This window comes from Galeopterus variegatus, unplaced genomic scaffold, assembly GCF_000696425.1.
Source record: "Galeopterus variegatus unplaced genomic scaffold, G_variegatus-3.0.2 Scaffold284, whole genome shotgun sequence".
Taxonomy (NCBI): domain Eukaryota; kingdom Metazoa; phylum Chordata; class Mammalia; order Dermoptera; family Cynocephalidae; genus Galeopterus; species Galeopterus variegatus.
The window spans coordinates 103,625-127,290 of NW_007726395.1; the positions used below are offsets into that span (position 1 = coordinate 103,625).

Genomic DNA, 23,666 nt, shown 5'->3' on the forward strand with positions numbered 1-23,666 from the left:
AAAAAAAAAAAAACGTGTACACTAGTGTAAAAGTACAAGTCCTACAAACAGTGCTCTTAGAACTACATCTAAGGGCCGACCCCGTGGCTCACTGGGGAGAGTGCGGCTCTGGGAGTGCAGCGGTGCTCCTGCCGTGGGTTCGGATCCTATGTGGGGATGGCCGGTGCGCTCACTGGCTGAGCGCAGTGCGGGCGACATCAAGCCAAGGGTTGCGATCCCCTTACTGGTCACACACACACACACACACACACACACACACACACAAAAGAACTACACCTAATCCTCACCCACATACACAGAACATGCACATATATATATAGATATAGATATAGATATAGATATAGATATATAGATATAGATGTAGATATATAGATATATAGATATATAGATATATATAACATGCATACATTTACTTGCATACATACAACATATATACACATATATCCATGGTCTACATATAACATTTACTCACATTCATATAACATTTCTGACCCACATTTTCAAAAATTAAAGAAGTTATCCTAAGATTAAATTATATTTCCAACGCAATTTCATGAAAAAGTGAAAAGATACAGCCCATCAATTTACAGAAAATCACAAGAATATAATTCAATGGTACAGATGAGTAATATTTTTTTAAAAAACAGTAGAAATCAAAGTATTGATTTATAGTGATTTAATATACAGTAAGAAAACTAAATTAGGGCCGGCCCCGTGGCTCACTCGGGAGAGTGCGGCGCTGGCAGTGCCAAGGCCGCGGGTTCAGATCCTATATAGGGATGGCTGGTGTGCTCACTGGCTGAGCATGGTGTGGGTAACACAGAGCCAAAGGTTGCATTCCCATACTGGTCAAAAAAAAAAAAAAAAGAAAACTAAATTAAAGAGTGAGCTAGGAAAAAAACTATTTTGGAAAGTTAGAAAGCAAAGCGAGATTAACCATCATGATTTTAAAAATCATACTAAATTTGTTGTCATTGTGAGATTATGTCAGTGTCAGAGAGAAGAAGTGCAATAAAGGAAGTATGGAAATGTACAAAGAGGATGGTTAAAATTACTCTCATACTAAGAAGTCTATCCTCAAAGAAAAAGTTGTAAAAGGCCATTAATAGCCAATCCCTAGTCTGAGAACTCCCTACATCAGGTTTGAGCTAACCTCTTGATCATTCTTCCAGATCCTTCCCTAACTAAGCCAACAGTATAAAGTTTTCTAACAAGTGAAAGTTCTCAGAAACTGACCATCTTGTAAAATATGGTGCCTTTCCAAACTAGATGACCACTTATCGGGAATGCTCAATGTTTTCACAGTGTTTTGGCACTGGATGGGAAATGGAGTGGACATCTAAGAAACTTAAAATGTGGGTATGGAATCGTAGCTAATCGATGGAGCTAGACTACGGGAATAAAAGAAGAAAATAAATTTCTACTATTACAAATAGACACTAATAGTTGATTACAGCATGGTGCTGGTAACACCAAGGTCAAGAGTTTGGATTCCTGTACAGGCCAGCCAACCAAAAATAAACAGATGCTTCATCATATTAGACTGAAATAAATATTCAAAAAGGAAAAAGTGTAAAGAAGACTACAAGAAAAACAGGTATGGATAACCTTTGCCCTAACAGATACCAAGCTTTGAGCATTCTGCACTGCTTAAGAGTTTTAATCCAAATCCAGAAGTGTCAGCTGATTCAGATGATCTGCATTCTAATAATGTAATTGTGCATACATTTAGTAATGTCCATTACTAAATGAACATTACTAAATTTAGTAATATAATTGTCTGTTACAAACGTTCCCCTCCAGACTTCCTTTTGCTTACTTTTAACCACTTGATCTGCATTCTAATAATGTAATTGTGCATACATTTAGTAATGTCCATTACTAAATGAACATTACTAAATTTAATAATATAATTGTCTGTTACAAACGTTCCCCTCCAGACTTCCTTTTGCTTACTTTTAACCACTATTTGTTTAATTTCAATGACTTCTTACGAAAGCAGTCCACAGTAGATTTGAGGCAGTGGTTCTCAATTCTGGCTGCACTTCAGAATCTCCTAGGGAGCTTTTAAAAATCTCAACCCTGGGCCCTACCCCAGAAACTGTGACTGAATTGGTCTAGGGTGGGGCCCATGCCCGATATGTTTAAAAGACTGTCCAGGTGATTCTAACATGCACCCTGGGTTGAGAACTGCCAATATAACCAAAGAGCACTGGACTTAAGAGCAGGAAGGAGACTGGTTGCTCGGAGATTCTCAGTGAGGGCGTTTTCACCACGTTGCACATCATCACAGCATACTCACTATGACACCCCACTGGTTGCTAAATACCATTTAAGGCCAGCATCTTCCCTGTTTAAGAGCCACTGGTCCAGGGAATAAATGGATCTGCACTACCTTGGTCTTCCACCTCTCTGGGTACCAGTTTTCTTAGAAAGTTTTGGTTGGTACTAGAGTTGTCGTGTAATCTTGCTTCCTAACACCCAGGGCTCCAAGGGCTGGCTGCCACCAGTGGAGGTAAGAAGATCATACAGGCAGAGTTTGGCTCCACTCCCTGGCTTCAACCAGAGCACCTCTACTTTTGTCTGTTTTATAGATTTTGGTTCCCCATAAGATTATGTTTGAAAAACTAGTTCAACTGCTATGAATTTTTTATTTAATTGCCAGAACTTCCAGTTCAAAAATACTAATATTCAACTGAGAAACATGTAGATCTAAACTCCAAGCTCCTATCATATTCATCCTGTTTCTAATTTTAGCACTTAGCAAATATTTTATAAATTTTTGTTGAATGAAATGTTTGTTGAAGGAAGAGAAGAAGGAATAAGAAGAAATTTGAGAAAGAAAAAATTTATTTTCTCCCCCTTGTTTCAGTCAACGATTTGGAAAACTGCAAATGTGTGGAGAGGTAGACTCGGCTTTTGCACATTATGTGCAGCTTGGCACATGGTGACAATAAGGCATTCTGCCTGTGAGGCATTTCTCTGAAGGGGTATGTGGAAATTCCATTTCTTCCTTTAAGGTTACTTACATGTACAGATGGGTGGGGTGGGGGCAGCATGGGAGGGAGCTGACAGACTCTAGGATCGCTCTCATAACCCTGACCTTCGTAAACCCCTCCCGTTGAGTGTGGGCCAGACCTGTGAGTTGATTCTAACCAACAGAATATGGCAAAGTGATGTGATATATGTGATGTAATCACATAAGATGGTAACATCCTTCTTGCTAGGACTCTCTCTTCCTCGTGGCTTTGTGGAAACCAAGTAGCCATCGTGAGAAGGCACAAGTAGCAAGGAACTGAGGACAGTCTTCAATTGATACAAGCAAAAACAGAGGCCCTTAGTCTAATAGCTCATAAGGCCAACAACCACATTAGCCAACAAGAGGATCCTTCCCCAATCAAGCCTTCAGATGAGAATCCAGTCCTGGCCAACATCCTGACTACAGCTGCTATTGTATGACTGTGTCCCCCAAAGTTCATGTGCTGGAAACTTAATCCCCAACACAACAGTGTTAATGGGGGGACTATGATTTAATGCCATCATTGTGGAAGTGGGTTCCTGATAAAAGGATGAGTTTAGCTCCCTTCCCTTCCTTCTCATACATGTGCTCTCTTGCCCTTCCACCTTGTGTCATGGGATGACAATCCAAAAAGGCCCTTGTCAGATGTGAGTCCCTCAACCTTGGACTTCCCAGCCTCCAAAACTGTAAGAAAATGTCTTTTCTTTATAAATTAGCCAGTCTGTGGTATCCTGTTATAGCAACACAAAACAAACTAAGATAACAGCTTTGTGAGACCTAAAAGCAGAGGAACCAGCTAAGCCATGCCTGCACTCCAGCCCCAGAAAAAGTCGGATAATAAATGTATGCTGTTTAAAGCTGTTGAGTTTATGGTAATATGGTTTATATAATGCATAACAAAAAACTGAAACAGTATGTTCAATGGTCCTGAGGTGGTAAAGACAAGGCACATGTGAAGAACTGGAAGAACAGCACGGCTGGAGCACAGCAAATGTGGGAATAAAGGACCTGCAATAAGGCTAGACAGGTAGGCGACAGGAGGGCAGAATGAACAGGAATTTGCTGGCCAAGTTAATACCTGAATTTATATCCAGCAAATAGTGAGAAGAAATTGAAGGGTGTAAAGGTGGGAAATAACATGATTTGATTGCACATTTTATTATTTTAAAAACATCTCCAGTGCTGTGGGGAGAATAAATTGGAAGAGGCTCTTGCAGGTGGTCCAGATGAGAGTAGGTGACAATGACGATGGAAAGAAGTGGAAGGATTGAACACTGAACACAGAACACAGAGGTGGTCCATGAACTTGGATGAGAAAAGAATCACATTTTTATTCCATTAACTTCTAACTGAAATGCAGTATTTTGTTTAATTATAAACACAGGTTGAATATCCATTATCTGAAATGCCTGGGACCAGAAGTGTTTTGGACTCTGCTTTTCTCGGATTTTGGAAAACTAGCAGAATATATACCAGTTAAGTCCTAATCTGAAAATCTGAAATACAAAATGCTCCAGTGAGCATTTCCTTTGAGCACCATGTTGGTGATCAAAAAGTTTTAAATTTTGGAGCATTTCATATTTCAGATTTTCGGATTAGGGATGCTCAACCTGGTAAGGCAACAAACATCAGCAATGTAAGCCATACCTGTGACTTTAAAATCACAGATTCTTCTTATCCCAATTACTGATGTCAGGATATGAAATATTTCTGTTCAGCACTATTTCAAATTTATGGTAGCTATAAACCCGTCACTAGATCTTGTTATTTAAGACATTTAAGAAACATATATTTTATATCACAAATCTTAGTTTTATTAATATTTTGATAACTATTTCAGTACAGGTGGTTTCCTTTGTAATCCTTATGGGTTAACACATGATCCTGAAAAGGAATCCATAGGCTGCTTCTCTCGACAGCAAAGGGGCCACGCACCTAGAAACCCTGTGACAGAGAGAGGTGGAGGGCGGCTCAAGGTTTGGTGCTGTGCTTGAACTTGGACAGAAATTTTTTTTTAAAAGATGAGGACTACCATAGGGGTAGCAAATTTGGGGAAAGAGTCAAGAGTTCAGTTTTGAACTGAATCCTTCTGTCTGAGGCACCTGCAAAGAATCTGAATCAGTGTCTGAGGAAAAGTTAGGGTTTAATTTCGGACACAGAGATGAAATTAATATGTCAGAGATGAAATTACTTAGACAAAGAGAGCTATGAGAAAAGAGAAGCTATAGGACAGAAGCTCCCCAGGGACTTCACCCTTGAAAAACTAGATTGAGAAGGAAGATCTGACTAAGGGAGACTGAGAGGAGGTGGCCCAAGAGGTAGGAGGACCAGTAGAGGACACTTCTCCAGAGAAGGAGAAAGTGTCTTGCGAGGGAGGAAGAGGCAAAGATGCTGAAAGTTGTGCAGACGCTTGAGTAAAGTGAGGATGACATGTCTCCTGGGCTTGGCAATTTGCATGCTGTTGGAAACCCTGACGAGCAGTTTCCACTCAGGGGAGGTGGTGGGCAGGAGTAGCTAAGGCATAAAAGGAAAGTGAGAAAGCAGAGGAAATAGGTGTATTGCTTTTTTGGGAAGATTTGACATCGAAAGGATTTTTTTGATGGGGCTACTAATAGAGAGGGAACATAGGTCAAGGTTTTTGTCTTTTGTTGCAAGACGAGTCTAACGAAAGGACCTCCATATGCTACGTGAATGATGTAGTAGACATGAAGGGACAGCTGATGCAGGAGAGCACAAGACAAATGCTGGACAGAAGTCCTTGAGAGAAGAGCGCACTGGGCTCCAGAGCTCATGTGACAGACTAGGCTTAATGGGGGAAGGAGTTTGGTAGTGGGAAGATCTGGAGCTCCTGCTGGCTTCTATTTCTAAATATGAAGCAGGTTCCTGGGCTCAAGGCAGGGCATAGTAAAGGGCTGGCCTAGCTTGAAGAAGGTGGAAAGTACAAAATGGTCATGAAGGGTCAGAAAGATTGTGAGTAGTGACAAATGCCCTCTTGAGGCTGATGATCAAGAATTTACAGAGAGATAACAGTCTGCTTCATTATCTTGTTTTTCTCCAGCAGCATTGAACTGCCTGGGTACAGGAACAGAAAGGCCAGGAGACAGGGTTCATTCAGAATTAGTATTTGTCCAGCTGAGTACGACAGGAGGAGAGCAGGAATGTTGAGGGTATTTGTAAGAGAGTGCTTATGTATGTACTGTGGACTCTGGAATTGAACCTGGATAAGAAAAGAAGTAACAAAGAGAGGGACTCCTGCAGATCGACGTTCAGGGAAGACTACTCTAAGGAAGGGCCTGAGTAGTCAGTAAGCAATTAGCTAGTGCAGTGAGGTGGGTATTGTGAGTAATGGGGTAAAAAGTAGGAGCTATGCCAACAGCAGGAAATAACTGGTCAGCTCCAGCAGGCACCCACAATAATGAGGTAAACAGGGGTCCAACAGCAAGCTGGTTAGATTACCCATAAGCAATTAGCTAGTGCAGTGAGGTGGGTATTGTGAGTAATGGGGTAAAAAGTAGGAGCTATGCCAACAGCAGGAAATAATTGGTCAGCCCCAGCAGGCACCCACAATAATGAGGTAAACAGGGGTCCAACAGCAAGCTGGTTAGATTACCCCAGTGCCCCAAGAAAGTGCAAACTGCCTAAACTCCATGCCTTGCCTTCTGGGAGACGACAGGCTTGCATGAACCTACTAACTGTGAGATGGGTTCCAACCTAAAACGCAAGTCACACGGGGCAGAGATCTCTGTTTGGTTCACCACTGTATTCCCCAGAGCCTAGTGTACAACAGATACTACTGAGTGAATAAATGTTATTAAAACGTATTGCAATAAAGAAACGGAGGCATGAGTGCAATTTAATAGGTAGGGAGGAGAAGAGGAGCAGTGCAGGGGAGGTGGTCAAAAGCAGGAAAAGAAGAGCAGAGGACTGGCTCTGCATGGCACACAGGACGTACCCTCCAGCATGGCCACATCCCAGCTGTTCCAGGATCCCAAAGAATAAAGGACAGAAGTTCTATGCTGACTTCGAAGAGTTGTCCAGCCACCCATGGAATGATGAGAGCCTCTGATGTGGTGTTGTGGGGACCCTGTAGTGGCTGCTGACAAGGACTCTGTCTACCAACCCAGGGGCAAGCACAGGAGCCACCAGTACATTCTGCTTCTTATTTTTAAATAATCGCATTAATTCTATCTTCATATATGTCTCAACTAGTCTATGTCAAGAGCCACAAGAACCCGTAAACCATTTCTTGGCTTCACTCCAGGTTCTTCATCCAGTTAAGCTGGTCCAGACACTGTACTCATGCCCCTCCGTTACATAAGTCTTCCCTGAACCTCTGCTCTACATCAGGGCTCCCTTTCCACTCTCTCAGAGCTGTCTTCTTGCTTGACCTTTGTAATCCTTACCTCAATTTACTTTCTTCCACAGCACAACTCCCACAAAGAATCATTAATACCTGTAGTCTACACATCCTCACCTCTTCTGCTCTTCAACCCCCTCCAGCTGGGCCTCCACACCAACACTGCACTGCAACCTTTCATCAAGGTCACTAAGGGCCTCCAGGCGACCAAATCCAATGCTGACCTCTCCAGCCTCACTTTACTCGACTTCCCAGTAACCTTTGACCATCCCATCCATGATAGGAAGAACAGTGGCCCTCAAGATATCCACGTCCTAATCTCCAGAACCTGTAAATATGTTATGTTACATGGCAAAGGGGAATTAAAATTGCAGATGGAATTTAGGCTGCTAATCAGCTGATCTTAAAATGAGAGATTACCCTGGATTATCCGGGTGGACTCAGTGCAATCAAAGGGGTCCTTAAAAGTAGATGAGAGAGGCAGGTGAGGTCAGAATCACAGAAGAGACGTGATGATGAAAGCAAGGTCAGAGGCCTCTACATTGCTGGCTCTCACTTTACTCGACTTCCCAGTAACCTTTGACCATCCCATCCATGATAGGAAGAACAGTGGCCCTCAAGATATCCACGTCCTAATCTCCAGAACCTGTAAATATGTTATGTTACATGGCAAAGGGGAATTAAAATTGCAGATGGAATTTAGGCTGCTAATCAGCTGATCTTAAAATGAGAGATTACCCTGGATTATCCGGGTGGACTCAGTGCAATCAAAGGGGTCCTTAAAAGTAGATGAGAGAGGCAGGTGAGGTCAGAATCACAGAAGAGACGTGATGATGAAAGCAAGGTCAGAGGCCTCTACATTGCTGGCTTTGAGGATGGAGGAAGGGGCTACAAGCCAAGGAATGTAAGCAATCTCTAGAAGGTGGAACAGGAAAAGAAACAGATCTCCCCGGGAGCCTCAAGAAAGAAACACAGCCCTGCCAACACCTTGATTTTAGGTCAGTGAGACCTGTGTCACATGTCTGATCTACAGACCCATAAGACAATAAATTTGTGTTGTTTTAAGCCACTAAGTTTGTGATAATTTGTTACAGCAGCAAATAGAAAACTGATACACTCTCCATGAAACACGTTCTTCTCTCAGCTTCCATCTCACTCTTGCCTGGCTGACCACTACTTCTCTGGCTCCCCTGCAGCCTCCTATCCTGGCTCCTCCTGCTCTGCTCAGAGCTCAGTCTCCCCTTCTCTATCTATCTCCTGCACACAGGGAGATCTCACCTAGTCTACAGCTTTAAATGCCTTCTATGCATTGATGGCTCTCCAGTTTTTACCTCCAGACAGGACCCCTCCCCAGACCTGTGGACAGCTGCCTATCCGACAGTAGCACTTTAATGTCTAACAGACATCTCACAATTAACACATCTCAGAAGAACACTCTTGGATCCCCCCAACCCCTTCTCCCTCAGTCTTCCTTGCCTCAATGATAAGCACCAGCACCGATGCAGTAGCTGGGGCCATAAACTAGAAATCATTCTTGATTTGTCCTTTCCTTTACCTCCTACATCCAATCCCATGAGCCCTGACACCTCCAAAATATATCCACTTCTCACCCCACTCCACTACCACTGTCATCTCTTATCAAGATCACCAATTACTGCAACAATCTCCTAATTGGTCTCTCTGCTTCCTCTGACAGCCACAGAGAAGCCAGACAAAGCCTTTAAAAATAAAACTCCATATATGTCACTCACTTCCTGACAGCTCATCCTCCAATGACTTCCCTTGCCCTTAAAATAAAATTCCAAGTCTTTATGCCTACATGGCCTACAAGATCTACCCCACCTACCTTGCCTTGCTATCTCCCAGATGCTCACCTGCTCCAACCAACCGTGTTTTTTTTTGTTGTTCCTAAAACCAAGCACATTCCTGCCTCAGGACCTTTGTACAGGCTATTCCCTCCACCTAGAATGTTCTTCCTCCAGATCCACAAGCAGACGGCCTTCTTTTGTCATCTGGATTTCAGATCAAATGTCATTTGTGAAGAAAGACCTTCCTTGACACATCCACCTAACATGCTCACATCTCAGTTTTCTGCTCCATTTTCTTTCTCACACTCTCTGAAATCCTTACCTACTTTTTTACTTACATGTTGTTTGTCTTTCCCTCTAAATTATAAGCTCCATGAGAACAAAAACCTTGTCTTTCTGGTACCCTCAAGCATCTCCAACCAGTGAGTGGCACATATTAGACTCTCAAAAATATTGCTGAATGCATTAATGATGGCATGAAATAAAAAAAATGTAAATATGCAGTCAATAAACATGATGCTCTGGATCACTGTCAAAAAAAGCCCTGACATATATACAACATATTAAGAGAAAAGCCAGGTTACAAAACTATATGTATAGTAGTCCCACAGTTTCACTTTCCATGGTTTCAGTTACCCATGGTCTCAGTTAGTCATGGTCAACCACCGTACAAAAGTAATGAGTGTAGAACAATAAGATCTTCTGAAAGAGAGACCACATACACATAACCTTTATTACAGTATATTGTTATAACTGTTCTACTTCATTATTAGTTACTGTTAATCTCTTACTGTACCTAATTTATAAATTAAATTAGGTATCACAGATATGTATACATAGGGAAAAAACATAGTATATATAGAGTTCGGTACTATCCGTGATTTCAGGCATACACTGGGGGTCTTAGAACATACCTCCTGCAGACAAGGAGGGACTACTGTAAAGTAAAACTGTTCTGGGTTAATAAATAAAAAAATATATGCCCAATGCCAGCACAAAAAAAAAGTCTCAAGAGACATTTATAAGCAAGTCAACTGTTGATTTCCAGTGGTAACATTCTGGGTAATGTGGCCACTGTGTGACTCATTGGTGCTGTACTGTGTGAATCAGCAGGTGGGAATAGCATCCCCCTCTTCCTAGGCTTCACGTCCCCACCTGGTAAGAGCTCCTCCACAGAGGACATCTTGGCTTCCTGCCTCCCCCAAATTCACTCCCCAGACAGAAGTGCCTTACCTGACTGATGAGTCAGAGACAAAGAACAGAGTGTGTCTGTCTGAGTCCCTGCTCATGTGGCTTTGGGAATCAGCTTGCACACAGGGAGCACACATCTGGCTCCTCTTCTCCACATCAAAAGGTTTTCAAGGGTAACTCCCATGGGTTTGTTTAGTGCTACAAGTGACTTTTACTAAGCCCGATGGTCTAATTCGGGCAAAAGTATTAGCGGTCCACTTGAGTAGCAGACTAAACTATATTTGTTGGTGGATTCTTTATTCATTCATTCAGTGCACAGTCCCAGGGCACCACTATGTGCCAGGCACTGCTCTAAGCTCTTGGGAATACATCAGTGAACAGAGCAGACAATGATCCCTGTCCATCGAGAACTTAGTGTCTAGCAGAAGCAGCCAGACAACACACAGTAAAAAGACATAAATTATACAGTTACATTAGATGATGATAAATGCTAATTCTGAAACACTTATGTCTCACTATCTTCATTTATGAAATAAAAAATACATAATCACCACAAAGCAGGTTCTCTGAACTGCTGGAGGAATGGACTGTTAAAAATTACTGGAAAATGTTTAAATATAAAAAATTTGATTAATAATAATTAAAGTATTTAACAGAAATGATTCTTAAATAAAACAGAGTTAGGAAGCCTAAATTTTGTTCAATACTACAAAAATAAAATAAAATTTTAACATGCACATTAACTGTCTTCTGACACCAGGAAAGGAGGTTGGGTCTGTCACTACACAGCTTAAAGATGTCAAGAAAAACAGGAAACAACTATACTCAGACCTCAATTTTATAGATCCTCTTTAATTTCAAAGACTCTGAAAAGCTCAATTGCATCCCATGTAGCCAAAGTACACTAAAATATACCTGAGTGGTATGGGAATAGCAAGACTAAAGTCAAGTGAAGTTAATTAGTATACACTTCTAGGAGACTGAGATTCTTCATCTAAGTGAGTTTCTGGGCCTACTAGAATAGAAACTCTGGGGATGGAGCCCAGTAATTTATGTCTGAACAGCCCTCCAGATGATTCTGACTCCAGCTCAAGCCTGAAATCCTCTAAGCTGAAGAATGCCAACTTCTCCATGTATTCCTCCCTTTTCCATCTCAGCCAACCTTCCAACAGGGCTCAGCTTCTCCTTTAAGGAAGTCACCGCTTAAGTCTCCCATCACCACTGAAAAGACGGGGGTATTTTATCCCCACATATCCCATCAATAAACTACAAGGGAAAACTCTGCTTAAACATGCTTCATCCAACTCAGAAAAACCTGGGCCCAAACTTGATCCTCATTTGCACCTTAACATTTTTTAAAAGCTATTTCAGGAAACAGCACAGTAAGCTGCTACCTGCACAAAAGGACAATCTGTCTGAATTTCAACTCCATTACTAGACAGGTACAGAAACTTAAAGAAGATACCAAAGAAGAACCTCGTGCCCCCCTGAAATGATGCTGCCTGCCCTCAGTGTGCTGACTCCACCAAGTCCAGAAGGCTGTTGAAGTGATGAAAATGTTCTGGAATTAAGTAGTCATGATGGTTGCACAACTCTGTGGATATACTAAAAACCAATAAATTGCGCACTTCAGAAATAAAAATAAATAAAAGGATGACAAACAGTAAAAAATAATAATAATAATAATTGAACTCCCAAGTGGGACCCAAGCCTCCCTGGAAAGTCCCACACTCCCAAACAATTCCAAAAGCAACAATAATCTTTAAATAGTCTTCAAAGGTCACTGAGCACCACCACCTAAGACTAAGGAGAGGGGAGCGGTAAGTGTGCTGCCTCTTACTCAGCTGATCAGTGGCAGAGCTGAGACTAGAACTCGCTTCCTGATGCCAGTTCTGCATCCTTTCTAAGACAGCAGTGGTTCTCAAATTAGGCTGTGTGGGATTATTATCAGGTGTCCATGGGTTCATAAGAAACGTTTTATTTCACATCTTAATTTAATTTATAATCTAAAAAAGTAATGCCTGTGACAAATTATTCTAACACAAACTCACTGCTCAAATCACAGGTGATTCGTGATTACGTTTGCGTTAATACTCAGTAGGATCATTTAAACTGTTCTTGGGCTAATGAGAAAAACCAAAAGTGAACTTAAGACTAAGTGATATGTTTGTACCAAGGCCTAACAACAGACCTATAGAAATGCTTGCTGTGCAGAAAAATTTCCCAGTGGGGAATGGGTGTAGAAAAATTGCAGGGCACAAAATAGTACCATATGCCAAATTCTGAAGAACCTGCTTGAGAACAGTCAGTAGGATATTTATGTTGCAAGAGAATTTAGTTTTGGCAAAACATTACCCACAGCATTTAACTAATAGTCTTAATATAAATGTTATTAGTTTTGTAGTTTCTTATTATGTAATGTATTTACTTGAGTTTTATATTTGCATAAGAACTCTAAGAATTAAGAAACTAATACTGAGTTTTTTGTGTTTTTACTTATGGTATTCATTCAACAAATATTGATTGAACACTCACTATGGGCTGGGTACTCTTCTAAGTGCTATATATTGAAGTTATATTATAATAAAAGTAGCCTAGATCGAAACTGAGATAGATCCACTGGAATTTTCTCCCTTTAAAGAAAATTTTCTTTAACATCTTATCCAAATTTTATAAACATTGCTCTATTCTCTGTAGGTAAGATTTGCTTCTCTTACTGTTCCTCAGGGCCAAACCTGCCTGTATTGCACTTTCTGCACCATCTTCTCTCACCAATGCAAGACATTCTGCCCCAGCAGAATTTCAATACATCCTACCTACTTCTTCTGCTACCCATGCTAAACTGCACACTTGACACAGGCTGTCTGATAAATAGGTGTGTGCTTACTTGGGTCTGGTATCCATTTATCTCACTTTATACTACTAAGTTGAGCAGAGAAACTATTTTTAATCCAATTTCTACAAAATTGTCACATTTAACTTGAAACTTGGTACCACATACTGTGTTCAAAAATAAAATGGTGTCACTTAAAACTCGGTTCTCTGTGTTGCTGTTCATATTTTCATTTTCGTATTTGCCATTTAATCAGAAAAGCCTTGCCTTTACTCAGAGAATAATCTGGGACTATTCAAAACACCAGCAATGCCAAAAGCTAAACAAAACAAAACCCTACCTCAGGGTTAACTAACTTTCCAAGTCATCAAAGCTAAAATATCTCACTTGCCATTATAATTAGAGTGCTGGTACTTTTTGGCTTAGCTCACATTTGGGAAGTCTGAAGAGTCCTAACTGAGCCCCCCAAAATGTGGATCTGTATTTCAAAGAGATAATATATAACATATACTCTAGCAAAACCAATCACTGAAAAATTATAGCTATAAATCTGACTCTATTTATACAAAGAAAAAAATTAAATGAATACTATATTTCCACCTGGACACTCCTCTATGTCTACCAGGTAAAACAAACAAAATCAAAAAGAGTAAAAAAAAAATTTTTTTTTTATTTTTTAAACCCGGGCCGGCCCCGTGGCTCACTCGGGAGAGGGTGGCACTAGGAGCACCAAGGCCAGGGTTCGGATCCTACATGGGGATGGCCGGTGCACTCACTGGCTGAGCATGGTGCGGACAACACCCTGCCAAGGGTTGCAATCCCCTTACCAGTCCAAAAAAAAAAAAAAATTTTTTTTTTTTTAATCACAAGAAAAAAAATTTTTAAATACAAAAAAAAAATTCAAAATGCATGCCTACACACACACAAGATTAAAGAAATAAAGAAAATTTTTTTTTTTAATCACAAGAAAAAAAATTTAAAAATACAAAAAAAAAATTCAAAATGCATGCCTACACACACACAAGATTAAAGAAATAAAGAAAAGATAGGGTGGCTTGTTGTTTTAAAAAACTGAAATAAAATATAATTTAATAATTCTCACAGTCTTGAAGTTTATTTTTCTTAACTAAATATAAAAAGTTGAAAAAAGGGTATTCCGGATTTAAAAGGATAATTCTCCCTCTATAGAAAGCATTGTAATTATACTCAGGATTTTTTTTCCTCCAGGCTCTTGGGTGTGGCTTAGAATGTATCAATCTATATCTATACTGCTCTCTACATTGACATTTTTGCCATTAAAACAATTTAATATGAAAATATCTGAAGCTACCACCAACTAAAAACATCTGATGCAGCTTTCTTTAAGAATTAGTGTAAACTAGAATTCTATTTTGTTCACTTACTCTAGAGAAACTTTATATTAGAGGGAAAATAAATAAAAGAAAGAACATTAATAGTTCAAAAATAGTACACACACAAGTGATTTGAACATATTTAGGGAGAACATTTTCATTATAAAAGGTTCACGGTGCTGCATTAGTTTGGCTTTGGAAGAATGCCATTTGAAATCTAGATCTGGAGACTAGGGAATGCAGTAGTTATATTTTAAGTCAACCAGCTAATTAATGACTAAACAAAAGAAATTTCAGTCTGGACAATATATATGGAGTACTAATATGCCTAATTATGAAGTAGTCATTTGTGCAATCAGAAGGTTGCATTAGCATAATTATTTCTGGCTCTGGGCTGTAAAAATATTAACTTAAAATGCAGAAACCTTATAACAGTTCACCTAATGGAGATATGAATACCAAACTGACTATGAAATAAGAGTTGGTTCTTTAAAGAATGTGCACTGTGCTTAATGCATTCTTTCTCCCCTGCACTGGCTATGAAAACAGGCCTAACCCTCGAATTACATATAGGTACAATTTCTACTTTTAATGTATTTTCTTCATTATCCAGAGCCCACATATTAATATTCATTCTTAAGAATCAAAACTATTTAACCAAGAAATGAGTATTGCTACTTTTTAAAAAACTGTCATGTAAAAAAATACATTAAGTTTCTGTATAATACCTGAAAATGCAAATGAATAAAGAAGCCAAACAATTCTATAAAACAAAAGGATTAGAAGTCACTACATAGCTGCAAAATCTTGGAAAACTTCATTTGAAATTGTTCTTGGGGACAGAAAAGGAGGGAATATGGGCCTCAAAGTCAGGCTGCAGGGGCTAGACTCCCTGGTCCCCCATTTTCCAGCTAGCTGACCCTGGGTACATTACTTAACATCTCCATGCCTCAGGTTTCCTCATCTGTAATATGAGGATAATCAAATAACCTACCTCATAAGATTAATTCAAGGATTAAATGTGATTATTCACATGAAGATCTCAATAGTGCCCAGCATACAATAGATGTTCAATAAATGTTAGCTTCTGTAATGTTATCATCATCATCACCGTTTCCTTTACTGTCTTCAGAACCTGGGGAATGGTGCTTGTTCGGAAAGCATGACGGAAAATTGATTTGTTTTTAGAAACAATGTTTAATTTACAGTCAACCCTTGGTATCCATGAGGATTGGTTTAGGACCCCCGCAGATACCAGAATCTGAGGATGCTCAAGTCCTGTATATAAAATGGCACAGTATTTGTATATAACCTATACATATCCTCCTGTCTACTTTATCTCTAGATTATTTATATACCTAATATAATGTAAGAGCTATGTAAATAGTAGTTATACTGTATTTTTTTATTTGTATTATTTTTTATTGTTGCATTGTTTTTCATTGTTTGTTTCTGTTTTTTCGAATATTTCTGATTGACGGTTGGTTGAATCCACAGATGTGGTACCCACAGGTGCAGAGGGCCAACTGTGCGAGGGTACTTCAAAAGGTTCGTGGAAAAACAGAATTAAAAGGCAATGCAAACATTTCCATGAACTTTTTGGAGTACCCGCATATTTTGTAATTGCAAATAACATCCAAGGGCAGGAGATTTTATGTATCCCAACGGGTTAGAAAAGGTTGAAAGTAGCTTAACCAGGCCCAAAGATCTCTCTTATCTTCTCTTAGTCTTCTAAAAGGAAGACTTTCAGTTTCACCAAACATTTGCATATGAAGCCACAATACTAATTGTATATTAACTCAGAATTTGCTGAGTACACTAATGTGGTTTAGAGTTTTGCAGTCTTTGATTAAAAGCCCAGACAACAAACAATAGAATAAAAGTTCCTAAGAATTAATAAGCAACATATAAGAAATTAAGCTCACAGACAGTTCCTATCAGGTGTGCTATCTTGACCAAATTATTTAACCACTTTCTACCTACACTCCCTGATCTCTAAAAGGAAATACTGCCTGTCCTGCAATATTATAACAAGGCTTAGAATTATATAAAATGCCCAGTCAGTAGCAAAGAACAGGAGGTCAATTAAACGGCAGCAGGTGAATGGGCACAATTTCCCTCTCAACACAAACACACACACACACACACACACACAGAGTATAAAAGATGGGTTTTCTCAGATAACCACAAATATTTAACACAGATCTGAGTAAAGGAATTCCTTAAAAGTACAGAGGAGTGACATCATATGCATGAACTCAACTGTACCCAGCCAGCAAAGCACACGCGCATGGGAGACACAGAAGATGACAGCTGACATTTCGCACAGGCAGCTCCGGCCGCCAGTCTTACTTCGCGAACATATGCTGTGCAGAGAGTGAGATGGAAAACACAAATCTACTGTGCTTTCAACTCCTCTCGTTCCCACACACCTCTTCCAGTGTGAGCCCCCTGTCCCAGTAAGTGGGATCTAAAGACGTAATTTTTGTACGATATAGCTTCCAAATAAAAGCTGACGACTTCACGTGGTCCTCAACCAAAACACAGCAATCTCTTCCAACTCTAGAAGGAAAATGAGCTCTTAATAAAGGCTGTATGACTAAACTTTAAGAGCAAATCAAGGGATTTCATGGGAAATTTTGACTAAATATGATTTTGCCTCACATAGGACCACAGAGTCCAGTGAGGGACAAGTACACTGAACTACACTTCCTCCAGGTTTTAATGTCAACATGAAGAATGGCAGACTGAAGGGCATGGGAAAATGCCAATACCCGGCTAGATCAAAGATGTAAGTGCTTTAATAACAACACTGTTTAATTTATTCCTATTTTCCAAGGCAGTTTAAAAAAAAAAAAAGGAAAACAATGACAGGTTGCCATCACATAACATTCCACAGAACTAACACCTCCTAATGTAAGCCTTCTCCTGCCACACTGTTTTTCCCAAAGCCAATAAATAAAGTAACAAGGAAAAAAGCCAAGTCCTCTACACAAAAATAAACCAACCTTTAAATCTGGTTCTCTCCTAAAAGTTTCTGTCAAAGTTTATGCGACAAATTACTATGAGAACATTGACCACAGGGAAAAGGGTACTATATGGCATCACCTGTCAGCTGTGCTACCTCCTCCTGCCACCACCCTTAGGATCACACACTCTTCTACCTTATGTCTTCAGCAGTGGTAACAGTTTATGCAAAGCAATCCACATTTTCTCACCTACACCCCCAAGTTTACATTTCACCAGTCAGAGAGGGATGCATGTTCCTCTCTGTAACCTGAACTATAGCAACCTATATTCTCCAAGAGAGTGTGTGTACTGGGGTCCTGGAAGAAAATACAAAACAGCTAATTTTTTCTTTTAATCTCATCCTCTATAAAAATTCTTTACTAGGTGTTTTATTAGTAAAGTGGAACGTATAAATAATTTAGACTAAATAAATAGTGAAAGTTAAAGGGCTGTGCTCAGAAGTTCCAAAAAAGGTTTGAAACCTTTTATCTAAATAATCTACCAATTAAATTTCTGCCACTGCTACATCCAGCTTATGACGTTTAAGACCACTGATTTTTACTCATTAAGCAATTTTTGGTTTCAAATATAATTTTAAATCATAGTTAAAATAAAAAGAATAAAGTAATATGAAATATAAAATTGAAAAAATACACAGCTACTGTGTGTTTTGTTACATTTATAAACTGGACCAAATGTATCAAATCCGTATTTCAGAGAATACTAAGAAACATACTGAGTTTTAAAATAATTAATAACCTAGTTGTGACCTACTGAATGGTTTCCAAATTACACTATTTCGTTGACAGAGTAACAATCTATGATTAAGACAAATTTTCAGCATATGAACTTTGTTTTCTTGAATAAAATGTTTGAAACAGTTAATAAATAACTTCCTAAAACAATAGGCCTCTAATCTAATGTTTGTCAAAGCAAAAGTATTCTGAGGGGAAAATATAATTTATGCAACTAATCAAAATACACACACTTTAAAAGAAATTTAATATCAGTTGAGACAAGATAACAAAGCTATAAGATTCTAGTGAATATTTAAATCTGTAACGTGCAATAAGTAGAGACTTCCGTCCATATAATCTCCCACAGCTCAAAACAAAGCATCCTGAGTCAAGTTAGCACAAAGGAATCTTTCAAAAATAAGGCTCAATAGGCAGCACTACTTTCTTCTTGAGTCTTTTAACAAAACTGAGTGCCCGATAAGGTGTAGACTGCTATATCAGTAACACTAATGGATTTGGACCAACTCTGTAAAACCAGTGTAACTCCAGCCATTTGAACTAAAAGAACATAGTTCCTAAATGCTATATCAGTAACACTAATGGATTTGGACCAACTCTGTAAAACCAGTGTAACTCCAGCCATTTGAACTAAAAGAACATAGTTCCTAAATTGACGGACATACACCCAATTCTTATCACGGCACTATTGGCTATTACCCTAAGTTGAAATATTCAGATTTCAAGATAAAAAGATGACAAAGCAATCCACTCCTAATATGGAAACTCCCAGATTAAAATTTACCAAAAAAGGAAACATCATCCAAGACGATAAACTTTTGTTCATTCCACTTCACCAATCTACTTTCTAACTGGATGCCAAATATACAATCTACTATACAGCTTTCATTTTTAATAAAAATTCTTATCATTAAGATAAACCGTTAATTCTCCAAGCACACTTTCTTCATGAGAGAGGACTAAAAAAGCTGTTTTGCTCATAAGAAGCCTGCCCGCCCCAATTCTAAAGAAACTTCAGTGTCAAGCACTACATGTTCTGTGGAACACTGGAGATGTATATTTACTAATTCATGACAACACAGGAACTCATGTTTAATTGAGATGCAGACAGAGTTAATCACCAAATGCAAGACGTCAAAATGCAATAACACACAATTATAGAAACTCATGCTACCTCAGTTAAGTCAGCATGCACATTGTATATTTTTCAACGCAAGCCAAGCAGATCAAAGACAGATCAAGAAACATGTTGGCTGGTTTCTGTCAAATCCAGATTAAATATTCTCATTTACAATTTCCTAGTTCAATATTTTGAATTTAAAGTTAATATAAAATAGTACTATGCAAAACAACCTAATAAGTTTTCCCTTAAAATAATTATACCCTTAAAAAAAAAAAAAACATCTACCTCGTTAGTGTTCCAGCGGTGCCTCTCTTTTGGTAAACTTGAACATTTCGGCAGACATTCAAGCAGCTTTTTCGGTAAAAAGATTTTTACATGACTACTATTGGTGTTCCCATGATCATCTATAAAGAAGAAAACAATAAATTCAGAGAAAATAATAGACAAAACCTCTTTTCAAGTACACTGCAAGGTCAGAAACAGCAGCTCAGTTTAGTCACTGTGAGACCAAGAGCATTAGAAGGCCCCACTACTGCTCTTAGTTAATAACACTCATTTACACGTCTATCAGATAGATGGCAGCAGGAATCTGGTCAAGCGCTTCTAAAATAGGATCAAGCTTTTGCTCCATGACAAGCAAGTAAACAGGGAACATCCCAGCAGCTGCCCATAACCAGAATGTTACTTTCAAAGGTTCTTTCTCAATGTTTCCATGAAGCACATCAAAATTGCAAAACTACTTAACCTCACAAAACCCAGAATTCTTTCATAAACCAGCTGAAAAACTTTTGAATTTGTAAGAAGAATTATAATAACATATCACTACTTTCTTCATAAACTAATACTACTTCATCCCCTAGAACAAATGGGATTTATCCTTTCAAAAGCAAATCACAGATCTTATAAATATAAGGAATTTAAACATGCAGTTAGCCACCCAGGTAATACAGAAGCTGACCTTTCTAACCTGAATCTAAAAACAAATCCTTTTAATTTACTTGATTTACATATACATATCTACATAACAAATGTATTTCATCAAAATATAACTCCTCTAAGTGAGTTAAAGAAAAATTAATTAATTTCAGACTAAATGGTACATCTGACTACCTGATATCATAATCAGTCTACCTAATGGTTTCTAGAAGAGATAACTGCCTTCATATAACATTTATTTCATTCATTTATTTATTTACATATCATTTATTTCATCCCCATAACAAAGTCCCTTTGCCTGGCTCAAAATTTCTTGCCAGTTTTGGCACATTTAGGTAAAGTTTCAAATTACCCACTCCCATTTTTTTTTCAATGCTAAATAAAACCCCCAGTATCCAAAGGGTGCAATGCATAACTAGGTATTAAGGAGCAAACACATTAAAACATTAAAGACTGATTTTGTTCCTTGAAATCATACTTGAAACAACTTTTTCTGTTATTAATAAGGTATAATAAAAACACTGAACTCAAGAGTCAAGAGTCCAAGATTCTGGCCCAGTTCTGCTACTTTCTAATTGTGTGACCTTGGGTAAGTTACTTAATATTTTCAGCTTTCCCAAATCAAGGAAAATTAGATAATCTGAGAGTTAAATAATCTCTAATTCTCCCCCAGGCACAAATCCCTAAAATTTATTGTTACTAAATAACTTAATATGCCTTACAATTAAACAGCCTTATATAGGTATACAGGCATTAGTTAATAACATTAAAAGTGAAATACAACAATATATTTTTCCAATTATTTACTATAATTGTGTTGAGCATAGCCTATTGTTTGAACATCTGAAAACATGAAAGAATAAAAAATAATTTCTAAGTTCACAAAATCCTCTCCAAACACTTCATCTGATTAACACATTTCTTCTCAAGGAAAAGTTTTTAAAAGGAAAAAACTGGGCATAGAAATAAAGACTAAAAAAATTACTACATCATATAGAAATATTTTATAGGGATGAACTTAAAGAGAGTTTTAGCATACCAAATCTTTTTTGGTCCATGAACTACACAACCAATTGAATTATAATACCCATCTTATATTTCTACAAGCAGTAAAAAAAAAACTTGAAAAACTTAAAAACTGACTGCTTTTAAGAACCTAAAATTTTAATTTAATAGCAAAATAAGATGAAACTTTAAAAAAATCTTGCTATGAAACCAAAAGGAAACTGTTCAACTAAAAGAAAGTTCATAGAAAGTTCTGTATTAATTACATACTATAAAACTTTTGTAATATTATGTGCTTATGCATGCTCCCTGCACTTCATTCTCCCAGGGGAGGTTACCATGGGCCATAAAACTTTAAAAGCACAGAATACCAAAGCACATGAGCCTTTACCTCCTTTCTCTCTTCGCCTAAGGTGATTTTATTCTCACTTTTTAAAATCCCCCATGATGTGTACGATCCTGAAAGTAAAAGTAAAATTCTAAAATCTATACTCAGTTCAAATATTTAACATTTACAGGGTACCTCTCTTGAAAATAGCACTATGCTAGCTGTGCAACTGATGGCCTTACTCTGAACTGTATATGAATAGTCATATCTTTGAGAAAGCTATTTGTTTAAAAGGATAATTCTGAACACTGAACAGAAGATTTAAAAACCCCAGCTTCTATTTTTATGTTTATGATCACAACTTGATGTTAATTTTTTGTCCTTTTAGCCTCTTTGAGAAGCCTGTGGTATGCGTAGTACTCTTCTTAACAGCACAACTAACTGCTTATTATAGAAAAAGCTCCTGTCTTCTACTCTGATACCAAATCAGGCAGTGGTGAATCAGCCCAAAGCTTTTAAAGAGGAACAGGAGAATGGCTGTGTAAGCGCTGTCTCGATCAAGTTTCTAAACTTAGCACTTTATGGGGATGTGCAGCCACAGGTTCAAAAGGAAAAGGAGTATGAAAGGCCAATGGGTTCCCCTTAATCAGTTTTTTTTTTTTTTCCTTTTTGTCTTTTTTTACTGACCGGTAACAGGATTGCAACCCTCAGTGTCATGCCTGTACCGGGGACCGGCAACGGGATCACAACCCTTGGTGTTGCGTCCGCACCGCGCTCAGCCAGTGAGTGGGAACCGGTCTCCACATGGGATCTGAACTCTCAGCGGGAGCGCCGCCACGCTCCCATGCGGCGCACTCTCCAGTGCGCCACCGGGCCGGCCCTTAATCAGTTTTTAAACCGGGCCATTTCTAGAACTTTAGGTTCATGCTAAATATAAATAAGACATTTTTAAGAAACATAACAATGGGTAAATTTTCCCACTGTGCATTATGAAGATGCCAATTTTAATACAAAGAAATTATTAGGTACTCAAATAGGCAAAATGTTAAAACTTATTTTCAAATTTCAGTGTTTCCAGTTAAAGTGGGATAAAGAATAACTTTTATACAACCAAGAACTGTTTACGAGGCTATGCTGCACATTTTTAAGTGTGCTTAAAAGCTGCTTTTTAATGTTTTTAGAATAAGTATAAATGATAAAATAATTAAATATCTGTGCCAATTTTTAAATCATAATAACAGTATATTGAGTTAACTGTAAAATTAAGGTATACACTGGTTTCAACTGCATCTCAGTATTTAAACCAAATAGTTAAAGTGTGACACTGCAAAATGGGAGTGTCAACCAAATGACAATAAAACATTTGATTATCATTATCTAGCAATATGTATGCATGATATATGGCTTTACAAAATAATTTTCTAACCTACTTCACAATAAAAAATAACTAGTAAAGCTCTTGAAACTGACAGATGATTTGCATAGCTGACAGCTATAATTGTAGAGAATGAACAATCCATTCTAGTCAACCTTCAAATATTTTCCAAGTAATAATTTTAGAGGCATTGTATAATTTAACTAAAACTTTCTAAACTATACAAAAATGCTCATTCACTTAGTTAATGGGGCAAAAAGTAAATTTCTTATTTTCATGTTTTGTTTTTAAAAATTGAGATTCACATTGTCAAATCCTTTATTTAAAGCCAAAGAAATATATTTGACCTTTTCCTTGAAACATTCAGTGACTTCTGCAAGGTGAATTATAACTATATTTACTCTAACCTAGAAATGATACAGCCATTTTACTTTGAATCATAATTAATAAAAATTTAAAAATTTTGGTTCTGTGAATAATGACAAACACTGTTATCCAATCAAGTTGATTGTGATTAATCTCTCTCAACCTCGAGACCAAACTGGTCAAAGTCAGTTGGTATAACAGTGTTTCAA

The 23,666-nt window shown here is 38.1% G+C and overlaps 1 protein-coding gene across 1 annotated transcript in view; it reads right to left on the reverse strand.

The window, feature by feature from the left end:
• Positions 1-23,666, reverse strand: part of LOC103585908 (calmodulin-binding transcription activator 1-like) — a 65,432-nt gene that overhangs the window by 31,780 nt on the left and 9,986 nt on the right. The window contains exon 3 of the mRNA XM_008567014.1: positions 19,733-19,851. Within this exon, the coding sequence (XP_008565236.1) occupies positions 19,733-19,851 (119 nt within the window). The remainder of the gene's footprint in view (positions 1-19,732; positions 19,852-23,666) is intronic.